Source organism: Pogoniulus pusillus, chromosome 28 (genome assembly GCF_015220805.1).
Source record: "Pogoniulus pusillus isolate bPogPus1 chromosome 28, bPogPus1.pri, whole genome shotgun sequence".
NCBI lineage: Eukaryota > Metazoa > Chordata > Aves > Piciformes > Lybiidae > Pogoniulus > Pogoniulus pusillus.
The window spans coordinates 12,167,139-12,182,913 of NC_087291.1; the positions used below are offsets into that span (position 1 = coordinate 12,167,139).

General features: G+C 41.3%; 1 protein-coding gene across 6 annotated transcripts in view; it reads right to left on the reverse strand.

The window, feature by feature from the left end:
- LRRC72 (leucine rich repeat containing 72) overlaps window positions 1-15,775 on the reverse strand; it is a 64,459-nt gene that overhangs the window by 17,084 nt on the left and 31,600 nt on the right. For 3 of the 6 annotated variants that reach the window (XM_064166935.1, XM_064166933.1, XM_064166932.1), the window contains exon 1: window positions 1,232-1,439. The exons of 2 other annotated variants lie outside the window; for them this stretch is intronic. In XM_064166935.1, the coding sequence (XP_064023005.1) occupies window positions 1,232-1,261 (30 nt within the window). In that variant the 5' untranslated portion in view covers window positions 1,262-1,439. Of the gene's footprint in view, window positions 1-758; window positions 1,124-1,231; window positions 1,440-15,775 lie in introns of those variants that run through there. One more of the 6 variants, XM_064166934.1, reaches the window with a different exon arrangement.

Here is a 15,775-nt window from a genome sequence, read left to right on the forward strand (position 1 = left end):
TGGACTGGATGATTTTGGGGGTCTCTTCCAACCTGCTTGATTCTGCTCTATTCTATTCTATTCTATTCCATTTGTAAAAGCAATGAATCCTAGTAACATAAGGGCTAGAGATGTCAATTACTAGTGGTTGACAAGAAATAAAATATCTATTAAAAAATAAAAGCTTTTGCTACATGAGTTTACTGTGCCCAACATCATTAAGATCACTATTATTTAAAACATAAAAGTGATAGAACTTTACGAATACAAATTGACTTGGGAGTGCTGACAGGCAGGTCTAGCGTGGCCTGTGCTGGTTGCACAACCGCTCCAGCACACTGTAGGCATGCTCACTATATGTCAAATAACTGTGGGCACACTTGCAAACATGCTGGATCTAGGTCTCTTTCCAAATGAAAGAAGCAAGGAGCTTGTGAGACTTGCAGTGTGCAATGAGCCCCTTATTCCACACAGCTGATGCTGGAGGGGGTGGCCATCTGCTCAGAAACTTGATACAGCCAACAGCCATTTGGTCTCAGCCAAACTTGGGACAAGTGGCCGTGGTTTTCTTTCTATACAGAAAAAAATCTGCAGATGACACAAGAAGTGATATTTGGAGCAAAGCAGCTGGGCAACAACCCCAAGCGTGTTAACGTCTGTCCCTGGGACTGCAGAAGGCGTACAGTTGCCTGCCATGCCAATGGGGAATGCACATCCACTGCAGAGAACAGAGAGCCCAGATCCTGAGCTCGACAGTCGAGACAACTGTGCCCCCAAACCTGTGTTTCTCAAACGCCACGATTTGAGATCTCATCCTTCCCCCACGGCGAGAGCTTCCCTGTCAGCCCCCGCTGCTCAGGTGTGTGGGTTCTCCCAGATCCTTCCAGGAGGGAGAGGTTGTCCCGCAGGGGCTGAGGCCGGCTCCCTCCAAGGAGCAGTGGCTCTGGGCTAGACCTGAGCTGCCGGGGGGCGAGCGGGGGAGGTTAGCTCCTTCCGCCGCCGCGGGAAGCCCTCAGCACGCCTTCGCTCGGTACGCGGTAGCGAGCTTCCCTCTCTCCTCCGCACCCCCGGCCCGGCAGAGCGAGGGGGCGAGGCCGGCGCCGCCCGCCTGTGGGGCTGGGCCGGGGGCGCTGCGGGGGCGGGCGGGATGCGAGGGGCCCCGGCACAGAGCGGCGGCAGGCGCCGGCGGAGCGGTGCGGCAGCTGGCGGAGCGCCGGGGCGGGGTGAGGGGAGAGGCCGCCGCTCCGCTCACCTGTTCACCGGTGCTGGCGGCCGCCGCCATTTTAGAGTCCCGTTCCTACGTGGCCGCGGGCGAGGAACGCGAGCTGCGCGGGCGGCAGAAGGTGGCCTGGCCTGGCCTGGCCTGGCGGGGACGGCGCAGTCCCAGCGCCCCTTTAGAAACGGCCGTGCCACACAAACACCGATGTGGGAGCCCCAACCTGAGCGGCCATCAGGGCAGGGCTTCCCGTAGGGGAAGGAGGTCAAGTGAGAGGGTCGCCTCCCCGGAGAGCTGAAGCTCAGGAAGGGGTCCGAGAAAAACGTCTGAGGGAAACTGGGAGACCTGTTACTATCTTTTTGTAAAACAAAACAACCCAACATTCATATGTAGCTCTGGTTGGGGTTTAAGCACAAATCCTACGTGCATGAACGCATAGATGTCGCTTACAAAAGAAAAACACGTGTGACTTGGCTTTACAACTAATTACACCCGCATGTATTAGTCGTTTGTAACCTGCAAAACACCTTAGTGCCTGAGAAAACATCCTCCATGCCTGCTCCTGGAACAGGCACACTGCCACCGTGGGGCGTTTGATTGAGCTCGGTCATAGCAGGATGCTTATGACATCCACATGTGCAAACAACTGTTGCTGCGTTATTTTTATCGCCATTTTACTGCATAGCACAAGCTGAAAAGTACCAAAAAAGTCGTTTCCAGCATGTGTGTGTATGCATGGGCACTTATATCACAGTATCACAGTATCACCAAGGTTGGAAGAGACCTCACAGATCATCAAGTCCAACCCTTTACCACATTGCTCAAGGCCAGACCATGGCACCAAGCGCCACGTCCAATCCTGCCTTGAACAGCCCCAGGGACGGCGACTCCACCACCTCCCCAGGCAGCCCATTCCAGTGTCCAATGACTCCCTCAGTGAGGAACTTTCTCCTCACCTCCAGCCTAAATTTCCCCTGGCACAGCCTGATGCTGTGTCCTCTCGTTCTGGTGCTGGCCACCTGAGAGAAGAAAGCAACCTCCCCCTGGCCACAACCTCCCCTCAGGTAGTTGTAGACAGCAATAAGGTCTCCCCTGAGCCTCCTCTTCTCCAGGCTAAACAATAGGTGTGTGTATGTGTAGGACAATAGAAGATGTTTGATCGAGCTACCACAAAAGTACACCTGAAAACTAAGAGCTTTATTTAGAACTTGGTTTACACAGTTTAGCAGAAATAGTCACTGCAAATTATGTGCAACTGATAGACAAAGAGCAAGAGCTGTGTCTGTGAATGTATGAATAAGCTGTCCCTCATGGAATTAATTATGTGCGTGCCTTTGCTTGCTCAGACCACTGAAATTAGATGTAATGTGTGTGATGGGAGGAATGGAACTACAGTACAAGTATTACATTGCAAACATCTAATTTTCATGGGGGGAAAAATGTGTGGGTGGCTTCCATTTCAGCTAGGTAACTTTAAACAAATAGAAACCTCAAGTAAGAAAGACATGGCATCTTAAGAGTATAAAACTGGCAGCAGAAATGTCTTTAATCACTTATTTTAGGGTCTGAAATTATCTCTAGAGTATTCTGTGAGAAAAAGAGGAAATGTGCCAGAGAAGAAGCAATTGGTATGCAGAAACGCCTTTCTCACTTTACATTCGAGTTGTGTCTTTTCAATCTACACAAAGCTATCACTTCAGAGCTCTGAAAAGCAAGATGACAAAAGAGTCAACTTTAATGATAAAATTGCCTTCTCAACTAGTCCAGTTAGAATGATATGACAAGCAAATTAAGTAATCTAATGCATGGAGAAGGAACCTCCAGAAGATATGGTGTTGCATTCCAACACAGGTGTGTGACATAAAGGTGAGGAGAAAGTTCTTCACTGAGAGAGTCATTGGACACTGGAATGGGCTGCCCGGGGAGGTGGTGGAGTCACCCTCCCTTGGGCTGTTCAAGGCAAGGTTGGACGTGGCACTTGATGCCATGGTCTAGCCTTGAGCTCTGTGGTAAAGGGTTGGACTTGATGATCTGTGAGGTCTCTTCCAGCCCTGATGATACTGTGATACTGTGATAAAGTGGACTGAAGTTTGTTTTGATATGTTTGGGATTTTTTGAGGTGCTTGTCTCTATTAATAACTGGTAGCTACAAACTCAGCCTAGATGCCTAAACAGAGGTTGTTTAAAATTCAATAAAGTTAATTTCTTTTTCTTTCTGCATCAGAAAAAAGAAACTAGGGCAGAAAATGAATATTTTGGTGTTCAGACTGAGCTGTCACCATATCTTACACTGATTTGATGTTGTCCTTTTCCAAAATACATAACTTACCACCCATTTAATCCCGTTCCTGGATTGCTGTGCTTGAATGAATACATGATCACTTGTCCTTTGGGATGTTCAGAATAATTACTGGCTATACATGTTTGTTTTCTTTTAAAGTTCTCATTATACTTCTGCTCTAAAAACACTTAACTTCCTATGTACATCAATAGACAGTTGCAGCAAGACAACATCATCTTACAGGCTGTGGTAACATAAAAATAAGGGAGAGCGTAGATCTGGTTTTATGGACACAGGTGCTAGGACAAAATGCCTTGTTTAGCCCCTGTACATCATAGAATGGTGTCAGTTAGAAGGGGCCTCAGACAGCATCTACTCCAATCTCCCCTCCACAGGCAGGGATGCTTCTCAACTAGCAGCCAATGCTCAAGGTTTCACCCAGTCTGGCCTTTAATACTCCCAGGAAGGAGGCATCCACAATTTCCATGGACAGCCTATTCCAGAGTCCCACCAGCCTCAAACTGAAGAACTTCTTCCTAAGATCCAGTCTAAATCTACTCTCCCTCTGCTTAAAACCCTTCCCCCTTGTCCTATTGCTAGATGCCCTTATGAAAAGTCCCTCTCCAGCCTTCAGGTATTGGAAAGTCCTCCCAGAGTCTCCTCTTCTCTAAGCTAAACAACCCCAGCTCCTTCAGCCTATCCTCACAGCAGAATTGTTCCATCCCTTGGATAATCTTTGCAGCCCTCCTCTGGACTTGCTCCAAGAGCTGAGTGTTCTTATGATAGGGACCCCAGAACTAGACACAGTTTTTGAGGTGAGAGTCTTACAAGAGCAGAGTAGGGGGAGGAATCACTTCTTTTGACCTGCTGGCCACACGGCTTTTGGTGCAGCCTAGCATATGGATTAGAATATGGACTTGACTTGGATGTTCTGTCTCACATATTCTCCATCCTTTCTGGGGAAAATATGGTGGGAAGAGTGTCATCACAGTCTAGCAAGTGACACTTGGACAATAATTAGATGATGGGATAAATCATTCTATTTTTTTCTTCCTTTAACTTCCCAATACGATAGGGCTTTACTGAAAACCTGTTAGCACAATGGCTCTTCGTACCTTAACCCGATCAATAGCTGTGGAAGATGCAGCATGCTGAAATCAATGACTAATACACAACATTTTTAACCACTAAAACCTATTATCTTCAAAACTCAGTTCTTTGCTTATGATTTTAGAACCACATTCTTTGTCAGGTCTTATATTCAACTTCTATTTTCCAAGTCCTTTATAATGTCTGAAAATTACATCTTCGAAGGTCTCCACTTCTCTCTATATTATCATAGTAAGATTTTGTTTCATGCAATATTGTAACTATTTTCATGCACTATTGTAAGTAAAATGTATTTTCATTTTCATACAGATAATTTCAACTACTTGCATTCTAGTCTTACCTTTGTAGTTTCATTGATACTAATCTTACCTTTGTAGTTTCATTGACCTGATTTAATATTGAGTGTTTCAGTGCATTTCCCTGACAAGTGCTACATTTTTACAGCCTGCTTATTTACTGCAGACAAGAAAAATATTCAATCATGAAAACCAAAACACTAAGATAGCACTGACCACTTATATGGATATGGATGGATGCAATATGCACTGCTACAGTATGGTGCTTGCACAGTGCTTTCCTTTACTATCTCCTATAATCAAATACTTATCAAAGGTACTGTGCTTTGTGGCTTTTTCATTAAGAGTATTTTTTTTAAACCTGCATCTTCATTTTGTAGAATTAACCAATTTATGCTGGAAGGGATCTCTGGAAGTCATCTCAAGCAACCTCACCAAAGCAAGTAGATGATACTACAGGATTATTTTCCATCTGACGTGTTTGTACAGTTCTGCACACTTACAGAACATCTATCAACAATGAGAGAATTATCTGGGACAAATTTTTAATTGCCTGTGTTATTACTAACTCTACATAGAAACTAGTACAATTAACTGGCGTTTGAGGTTATAGATAAATTTCATTTGGGAAAGTGTGAAGTAAATGCAAAATGCTGTAGATAAATGCATAGTTCCTTTCTTCTTCTTGTTACCGGAAATAATTTATCAGGGTTTATCAGGTGCCTGAGGAAAGATCAGTAGGATATCCCACCTGCATTCCAGCTATTGCTCCAGCAGAGTGCAGGTCTCCCGTAGGTCCAGTAGCTGCAAGCCCTGTGCAGATGTTTCAAATACTCCACCCTGTGTAAAGCATTCAGGTATTTGAATCATTTCTCTGCTCATGCTATTAATCTTTCTCATGGCACTGACAACTTCCCAGTGACCCTAACAAGTTCAGGAGCAGGATTTTGGGAGAATGTACTAGGTTTGAAGCTAGTAATCAACTTGAATGTATAGATTTTTATAAAACATATTGTGCTTAAGACTTTCAATTCTGCTTCCTAACAAAACTGACCACCTTAGCCTTTAAGTAATAACTGCTTTGTAAAGAGAAATGTCTGCAGAGCTCTCACCATGTAGAAGTCAATACTGTTCTTACTGATGCCTGACAGCAGTGTGTCTATTAATCCAGAGGATTCTTTGTCCCTAGGCTGATTTCATAACCTCAACAAAGCATTTCAAACAGTATTTTAATTGTGACAGCTGCCAAAGTGATTTCCAGATGTAAACTTGTGCTATTCTGTCTTCAGTGAGGCTGTGTTTACATGGTGCAAGGCTGTGCCATGCAGAGATGCAGAAAAGCAGTTCTAAACTAATCATCTTAGGTATTGGAAGGTGTGCATCCATTGCTGGCTACCTGCAAAAGATTACCTGTGGAACTGTGAGGGTTCAGGGAACATTTTCAGAGAGCAAAGGTATTCTTAGTAACAACACAAAGTGTAATAACTTAATTGTTCAGTTGATACAATGTGGCAAATGCATGTCCTGTGGTGAATTCATAGTGTAATATGAAATACATGCAAATGATTATATGCAAATACAAAATAAAACTGAAGTCTGAGGAAGAGTTTGGCTATACATGTAAGAACTTGTGTGTACCTTTATTCAAGGGGAAAGTAGTGGAATCACAGTAGCACATCTGTTAAAATTACTTTCTTCATCATATGAAAAGTCTTCATGTATGTAATACTGATCATGCATCTTCATCCAAATAAGGGATGCATTTCATTCATTAGCTACCTGTCGCTGAAGTTGTTTCTTCACTCTTGCCCTGAGAAAAACCCTGACTCATCTGTCTCACTGATTTGATATTTTGGGATTCTGTACCTTCTGTTTAGTCTATGCAAGGTCTACCTGTGAGAATTAATTATTTATATGCTAATCTTATTCTCTAATTATTACCATATACTCAGTACTGTATCTAAGTTAATGATACTAAAGCTGGTAATAAAATAATGAGAAGTGAATGACACTGTAACAGTATATCAGAGGCAGTTGATGGATTAATTCTTAGTTGTGTCTCAAATGTGTACATGGCAAAAGTCACCATTACAATATTGTTCTGCACAGAAAATAGGACCTAGGCCTGAAACCTTCTAGATCTGTCTAGTATTTTTCTCTTATCTTCATATAATTACACTCATAAATCTGTATTATTGTCACTTAGCAGTGCAATGAAAATAGCATAATTATGTTTCACAGCTCTTTCTGATTCTGCTTGTTATTCATATCTGAGAGGAAGGGAGCATGTAACATTGGATGATGAAGACCTGGAGAAGGTGCTTGAAGAGCACTGCAAGAGAGAACTGCAAGATTCTCCCCAACTACATAATTGTGATTGACTTTAGAGGTCATGGCTGCTAGCCATGATGATTTCACTGTCTTGTAGGAACAGTTTAATAATTTTACACTAAAGTTTTTTTATGCTCATGATATCATTTTTAATTGTATTACCTTGCAATGATACATAGAGGCATGGTATGTACAGAGATCTGTATTGGCATTATTTATGCCCTAAACCTAGTCTTATAGCCTTCAAAGGAATTCTGATTTGAAAAGCTGTTCTGCTTTTATATAGTCTTCAGTACAAACACTGCTTTAGTCCACAATACAGCTTTCTTCTCTTCTTAATATAGTTGATTATTGCTCCAGCACCATAGTAAACTAAATTCTGATGAGTTCTAGATTTTTATTAGCAGGGAGTAGTGTACTTCATGACTGTACAAACTCTGAGCACCAGCTGTAGTATTTTCAATCTATTTACTGTATTTATATTTCCCTAGGATCCCACTATTTGATTCCTTCTTAAGCAGATGTTTCCAGTAGCTGTAGGTGTCAAAGCTACCTGACTGTTTGCCTTGAGGAAACTGGAGATTTGCTGTTGGTTGACAGCTATTCTTGTAGGGAAGCTCCCTGTTTTGTGTGTCTGCTTGTTGATGAGTTGGAGTAACTTTCCACTACAGTGCGTATGTTCAATTAATGTTCAGCAATTTGACTAATTCACAGAGATTCACAATCTCTGCTTTAGGAGGTGACATTATATGATTCTATGATTAGGCCCTAGCTTGTAACTGTAGACATCTAAATAGCTTTTAAATCTAGTCTATGGGTTCCATTTGAAAGACAGAAAAAAACCAAACACTTTCTGAAACTATATTTTATATATGTAAATGCCTTGATTAAAATATTATCTTAGAATCATTTAGGCTGGAAAAGACCTTTAAGATCACTGAGTCCAACCTAGAGCTGCCAAGCCCACCAGTAAACAGTGTCCCTAAGCAACACATCTACAGTCTTAAAATATCTCAAGGGAAGGTCACTCAACCTCTTCCCTGGGCAGCCTGTTCCATAGCTTGACAACCCTTTCTGTGAAGTTTTTCCTAATATGAAATCTAAACCTCCCCTGGGACAACTTGAGGCTGATTCTTTTTGGCCTGTAACTTGTTATTTGGGAAAAGAGCCTGACACCTTGCTTTGCTAAAACCCCCTTTCAGACAGTTGCAGAGAGCGAGAAAGTCTTTCCTCAGCCTCCTTTTCCAGGCTAAACAACCTCAGTTCCTTCAGCTGCTCCTTATAAGGTTCATGACATAGACCTCATCAGCTTTGTTGCCTTTCTTTGGACATGCTCCAATCCCTCTTGTAGTGAGTGACCCAGAACTGAACCTGGCATTTGAGGTGGAGTACAGTACTTGAGGTGAATTCTGTAGGGCCATGAATAAAATATTGCCCAGTCTGCACTGGGATGGTTTTGATCAAGATTTCCTGGGTCTGCCAGTGCATTGGTGGGAGTTTACTGCAGTTGGATGTGTATCTGCAAGCTTTTTATACAGCACCATCTTAACTCTCAGAACAGTCTAACACACCCATTATTAGAACTTTAATAGCTGCCAGTAAATCTAACGGTTTTTAATGCTAGTGCTAGGTTACTAGTAAGCAGTGCCAAGCATTTAACTTTGGGGTACACAGGATTGTAGTTAAACACTGGTTTATCCTAAAAAATCCCTAGCAAAAAACCTCAGAACACCACAAATAAGAACAAGCTAAACTGCCATTCGTTGCAACTATCTTTCTGTTTGGGTTTATTTTTGTGTATGTGTGTGTTTTTTCCACCTCTCTATTACCCTGTTAACCACAAACATAAACAGCTTTGGCATACAATGTATGCACTAAAATTAACCAGCACATCCTGAACAGTTTTCTCTGATCTTTTCCCATTCTGCCTAAAAGAACCAGAGAAGTCTTAATTAGTGTTTTAGAAGTAGCTTCAATAAAGGTGGAGAGCAGTTCTGGGAAATTCTCACAGAAATTAAAAAGTGACACAAATGAATATTTGGAACTGGCATCTGAGGTGTCCCATAGTAACATTTCAGAATGGTGCTCCATGACCTCAAAGCGTCTTCGTTCACCTCATCCAGGCAGTCACCTCCTGGCCCCGCAGAACAGCCACTGTGGACAAGTGCCTTTGCAGCCCTCCTGACAAACCACAGCTTGACACTTCTACCTAAAATGCTATAATTGCTTTCAAGACTTCACTGAGCTTCCATGTTCCAGCAATTTTGACAGAACTTTTTCCCAATTTGGACTGAAAAGTGGGATGTTTTTCAGAGACAGAACATATTCTCCCTCAGCCTGTGCTTTGTCAAAGTGAATCTCTCTTCTTGAAAGATGTCTCTGTATTTAATGCTAACTTTTGAGGTAATATTTAAATGGGAGCATTGTTTTATTCTCTCAGCTTCACAAACTAAGAATCATGAAATGGTTTAGGTTGGAAGCAACCTTAAAGATCCTCTACTATCAGACTCCCTGCCATGGGCAGGGACACCTTCCATTAGATCAGGTCAGTCAAGGCCCCATTCAGCCTGTCCTTGAGTACTTCCAGGCTTAGAGCCTCCAAAACTTCTCCAGGCAACCTGTTCCAGTGCTTCCCCACACTCACCAGTGAGCAGTTTCTTCCCAGTACCTAAATCTGTACTTTTTTGCAGAATCACAGAAACATTCAGGTTGAAAAAGACCTTCAGGATCACCCAGTCCAACTGATAACCCTACTCTGCAAGGTTCACCTCTGAACTGTATCCCCAAACACCACATCCAAACGACCTTTAAACACACCCACATGCCATTTTAAACCATTATCCCTTGTCCTATCACTACAAGAACTGCCTTTATATCTCATTTTGAGAGGGCATTTAGCTTCCTGTACAAGACATACAGACTGGAAGTCGAACTGAGTCCCAAGTCCATCCTGTGAGAATGTGTTTTCACAATTCTATGACAAAGACATAACTTACACAAATTAGCAATTTTAATTGAAAAATGCTGACAATATCCTAACTATGTGGATTGTGCAATCTGTTTTTCATTTTGGACATAAAAGAGTCTTAATTTTATAGAAAAGATGGGATGGAACTACGTTATTATTCAGAAGTCTCAATTGTCAATATAAGTGTTATGATCTTGTTCAACAGTGAGGGGATTGTATTCATTCTGGCAATATTCAAAATGCAATCAACCATATTTTATGAATGCCTTTAGACCCTGTGCAGTGGTGCATAAAACCAATCAATTATCCTTTCTGGCTGTGCTTATCTGGCACTCAGACTGGAAACCTGTTCTATTGTGAGTTCTATGCACCTCAAAAATACATAGAAACTATTTTCTTGTTTCTGTTTGCTTAATTAGTATACATGGTTGTACTAGGCCTGGGAATCCTTACCATCCAATTTTCACATATGTGTCCTACTTCTATGAAATTTATCTAGGAGTTAAACAGATTCAGTTTATCACTCTTCAGAACCTTGTTGTGTGTATCTTCTTGTCTCAGCCTGATGTGGTATCTCACCATGCTATTAATCAATGTGTGCAACTGGGAACTCTCAGTTGTGTGGGACACCATGAGATTTTTGCAGCATTTTGAAATCCATGTGGAAGTAAAGGACTAACTGTGTTTGCACTATGATTCCCTGAGTAGTTACTCAAATTATTCCACAAGTTAGGTCAGTTTGGATCTTTGCCACCCTTGCTATTTGTAGTAGACAATTGTGCCAAACTGTGCATCCTGTCTATCTACTCATGTAAAGCTCAGCAGCATCAAGGAATTTCCTTGAATGCTGTACAGTAGCCTCCCATGGAGGAACAAAGGACCCAAAGAAAGATATTATATTCTCTGGGCTTTCTACACATCACTCTGCTTTATTAAAAATGTCCAAACCCTTCTCTTCTTGGCTAAATAAGCCATTTGTTTAAGACTTGATTCCAATCAGGAGTCCAGTTCACCATTACATTAAAAATGACACATCTCATTTTATCACAACTATAAGGCATGGAAGTTTGCTTCACATTCCTTAGAACATGTTGCATTTAGAGGGTGCTCTCTTCAATCACACTATTACTGTCTTGACAGTTTAGTAATTGTTATTCAGGAGGACTTCTTGATGCTTATCTGGAAATTGTTCAAAGAAGATCACATAGCGATGACCTTGAAATGAGAATGAATGAGGCCTTTGTGTTCTATAAATCAGTAACAGTCAGCACAAAGCTTGTATTTTCCTCCTGGGAGAAAAGAAGATAGCTACCTGTGGCCTTAAGCTTCTGTACTGGTAGGTAATACTTGTTAGTAATGCAAAATGAGAACTCTAACATATGAGGTGGATAAAACATCTCTCAAATGAGAGCGAAGAGGAAGGTTTTCAAAACCAGTATTCAGCCTAAGTAGCTAAAACAGGAGAAATACTGGATGTCAGTGCAGGCAATGAATATATATGGTTGAGAGTCTTTGAGGAAAACTTTAAAGACATTCCAGAGGAACCTAACGTAATTAAAGGAGCTGTAGGTAGACAAATGCATTAAAGGAATAGCCAAATGGCACATTAGAGGAAAGTGTAAGTCTTACTGAGGCACTGCTAAATGTATTAACCTACTTCAGCAAAAATAAGGTACGCAAAAATTTGAAGTTAGTATCATCACATATCAAATAGTAGATTGGAATTAGTAAAGAAGAAAAGCAAACCATGCCCTCCAGATTTTTTAAAAATATCTTGAACTTTAGAAATAAGAAATAAGTAAGCTCCCTTAGTAGAACTATCAGCCTGAGAATATGGAAACCTTCAGTTTTCTTTTCAGCAGGATGGAAATAAGATTCTAGAATTTGCTAAGAAGTTATCAACATTTCTTTTAACATCTTGGCAGTGTTTTGGTGTGTGAAAACATATAACTCTAAAGGCAACTTAAACAAGGGATTGAACAGCTACCATACGAGGAGAGACTAAATAGGCTTTGAGTCTTCAGCAGTGAAAGGTGAAGGCTGAGAAGGAAAGTGATGAAGGGTTATGAAGTCATGAAAATAGCAGATAAGGTGAAGGCAGAACCTACTTTATCTTGAAATATGAAAAGTTAATAAAAGTAACAGAATATCAGCTTGAAAGAGATAAACCAAAGCATTTCTTTAAACATGTGTTCTGGTTTTGGCTGGGACAGTTAATTTTCTTCCTAGTAGCCAGTACAGTGCTATGTTTTGGATTTAGTGTGAGAATAATGCTAATAGCACATTATACATAACACATAGCAACTGGTGTTGCAAAGTAGTGCTTATCCTAAGTTAAGGATTTTCAGTTTTCCATGGTCTACCAGCAAGCAGGTGCACAAGAAGCTGGCAGGACACAGCTGACCTGAACTAAGCCAGAGGGAAACTCTGTACCATATGATGTCATGCTCAGGATTTAATCTGTTGGGGAGCTGGCCAGGAGCAGGACATCACTGCTGGAGCATCAGTCAGTGCATGGGGAGCAATGGCATTGTGCATCACTTCTCTTTGGGATTTTACTTCCCTTTCTTGTTTTGCTACAGTCATTTTTGCTAATATTATTAGGTGTTAAACTGTTCTTATCCCAACTGACAAGTTTCACTATTTTTTTTGTACGGTTCCCTTCCCCATCCCACTGGGGTGGAGGAGGAGTGGGTGGCTGGCTGTGTGGTGCTTGGTTGCCAGCTGGGGTTAAACCACAATAGAAGGTAGAGGGCTGCTGGCAGTTGCTACCACATGAGATTGAAAAGGCAAACTGTGTCAAGAGGCTCAAAGAGAGATTAGACAAACAGGCAATATCAGCACAAGGTAGAGATGTACCTCCACATGCCTGAGACAACAACAGTGTACCATGGGAAGTCAATGGACTCTGAACACACCTAGGCTGCTTAGTCTCTGTTAATAGCCTCTCCTGCTGCCACGACTGGAGACAGAAAGCTGGGCTGGATATAGCAGTGGTGTGACCCAGTAAAGCCTTTCTTGCAATCTTAAAATACAATCAAGAGCTCTATTTAAATGCAAGCATCTACCCAACAGGCAATACTGATACTAAAGCAAATGCAAAGCTGGAACAGCTAAATTTGTTGTTAAAACAGTTGAAGAAATCTTGACTTCATGAGAGTAAAAATTGGGTGTGCCTGGTGAAGACATTTTCATTATGGGCTGTCCCTTCTTTACAGGAATACTGATTTCCCCTGAATTGCAAGAATGTGTGGTTACTTTGTTCTAAACATAAAGTATATGCATTTTAACATTCTGTGTTGCATCATACAAGGTGCAAGTTCTGCATGGCTGTGTCTGCTTACAAATCTACAGCCAGGTTTAACCCAGAAACCAGTTTACAGCAACGTATCATACCTCATGAGAGACACGGTGATGCTGATAGTAGTTCTTAACACACTGCCTGAGTTTTACACTTAGGATGTAGGAAAAGTCCAGACTATAAACCTACTTTTGTTGCATAGAAAGGGGATGATTGTGTGACGTTTTATTGAGGATGAACTCACAAAAGGTCTATAAATTTTCTGCGCATCAGCTATAATTATACACAGATTCATTTCTCTGGTCTATTTATTTATTTATGTATTGAGAAATAGAAAAGTAGCAGACAAAATGCTTTTTTTAAAGCAAATGTGTAACACACACAAAAGACATCTAGGTTGTCTCTGCTCTACACGTAGGTTCAAGTGAGCCATATGAATGATAGCTACATTAATAAGTAGGGCAGTCAAATGGGAAAGGATTTGTGGCATGAAAGATTTAGTGCTGAGAGCCTAAGATCCACACCATACATTTCAGGAAGGTTTCCTTAGGGGCATTTCTAGCCTGGTCCTGTGGCTGGAGAGCATTAAGTGTGCATCTAGTTCTATCTTCTAGTCTGAGCTCACCCAAAAGTAACCTAGTTCCTATGCTTTGAGATTTGAATAAAAGCATCCTAAGTAGTCCAGAAGCACATGCTAAAATGCTAATGGAGAAATGCAGCCATGGGTGTTATAAGCATTCAACAGTAGTTACATTGCAGTACTTAAAGCACAAAAGTCTTTTATGGTCTGGGTTACTTGAAGGCCATGCTTGTGAAGGATTTGCATCAGAATAGTGCTGCTTCCTTTAGCACAAAACTAGATAAGGCTGGGGAAACTGTCAGATAGCTGAGCAAATATGAACTTCATAGAACAACAACAAAAAGCAACCAAACAAAAACCCCAAACTCAAACTCAACCTGTTGGCAAATATAAATATTTGCTTTAACTGTCTTTATCCACCAGATGGGGTCCCACAATGGATTTTCAAAGCTCACATTTATTTTTTTTTCCCAGTACTTAAATGTTTAAGGACAAATTTAAAATTCTACCAAAATGCCATATCTAGAAAAAAAATATGGTAAATTATGTTCTTTGTTGCCACATTACATTTTGACCATTTTTTGTCTTTCAATGAGCCACAGAGGCAGGAAGCTCTCAAGTGTCCATATTTTATTAAGAGAGTAGAAAAACTGCATAGTTTAGAGAATATTGACACTACACTAATCAATTCAAGCTGCTTTAGGAAAAGGTTGGGGTTTATATAAATAGAAAGTATTCAACAGCCTACTCAACAACAAAATTTTGACAAAGAGAGGCCACTGAAAAGTGGAAAAATAGATCCTTTTGATTAATGACTCAACAGTGGAAGAATGTTCCCCATACCCATCTGTGTCCCAGACAAAGTGAAGAAGATGGTTTATCTCCTGCCAGGACAAAAGCCGGCACAAAAGGAAGATCTTACAATGGAGAATTCTGGTGATTCTTCACTTATGGTACCCCATGGGGTCTGTAGTAGTAACAATAGGGAGAGGAAACGTGACAGACTAAAAAAAAAATACACAAACCCTCCCAGAAAGCCAGATGAGAGTTTAATTTTTGTACTGAGCAGGGCTGTAGGTGTGTGTTCGAGTGGAATCTGGTTCTGTGTTTACAAAAGTATATAACATCACTTCAAGTTCTCTACTAGCAGAACAAGAAGACATGAACAGAAAATAAAATTAGACTCTGTGGTTCCTGTAGTGTTGTTGCTCATTATGTGTCTGTTGGCTGAACTGTCATGGCAATAAGGTTATAGTACTGCCTGTACAAAAAGCTTCATAAATGCTTGATATTTAAGCCAACACTTTCAAGACTTTTTCAAAATCGGGAGTCTAAAGCTGGTTCTTCAATCACTGGTCTGATCCTCAGTTGTACAAAGTGCCCAACCATATCTGCTGAGTCAGGAGGAACTATAGTGTTTGGTGCTTTAACAGAACTTACATAGCTCTACAAACGCTTCCCCGCAGCTTTACCACTGCTCTCGCCAAGATATTTTCCCCTGCTGTTCCCTCTTTCCTCTGCAGAACTGTTACCAAGAGAGAATTTCTCTGTAGCTCCATAATCATGGCTAAAGGAAGGCTGACCTCATAGCATGTAGATCGCACACTCACAGTCGCGACTGATTCAGTTAACTTTGAAGAGTGTCGATGTTTCTTTTCCTGGTGTCCTTTCCAGCATCTCTTCTGGAGCTACCACAGCTCAGGAGGTGCCTTC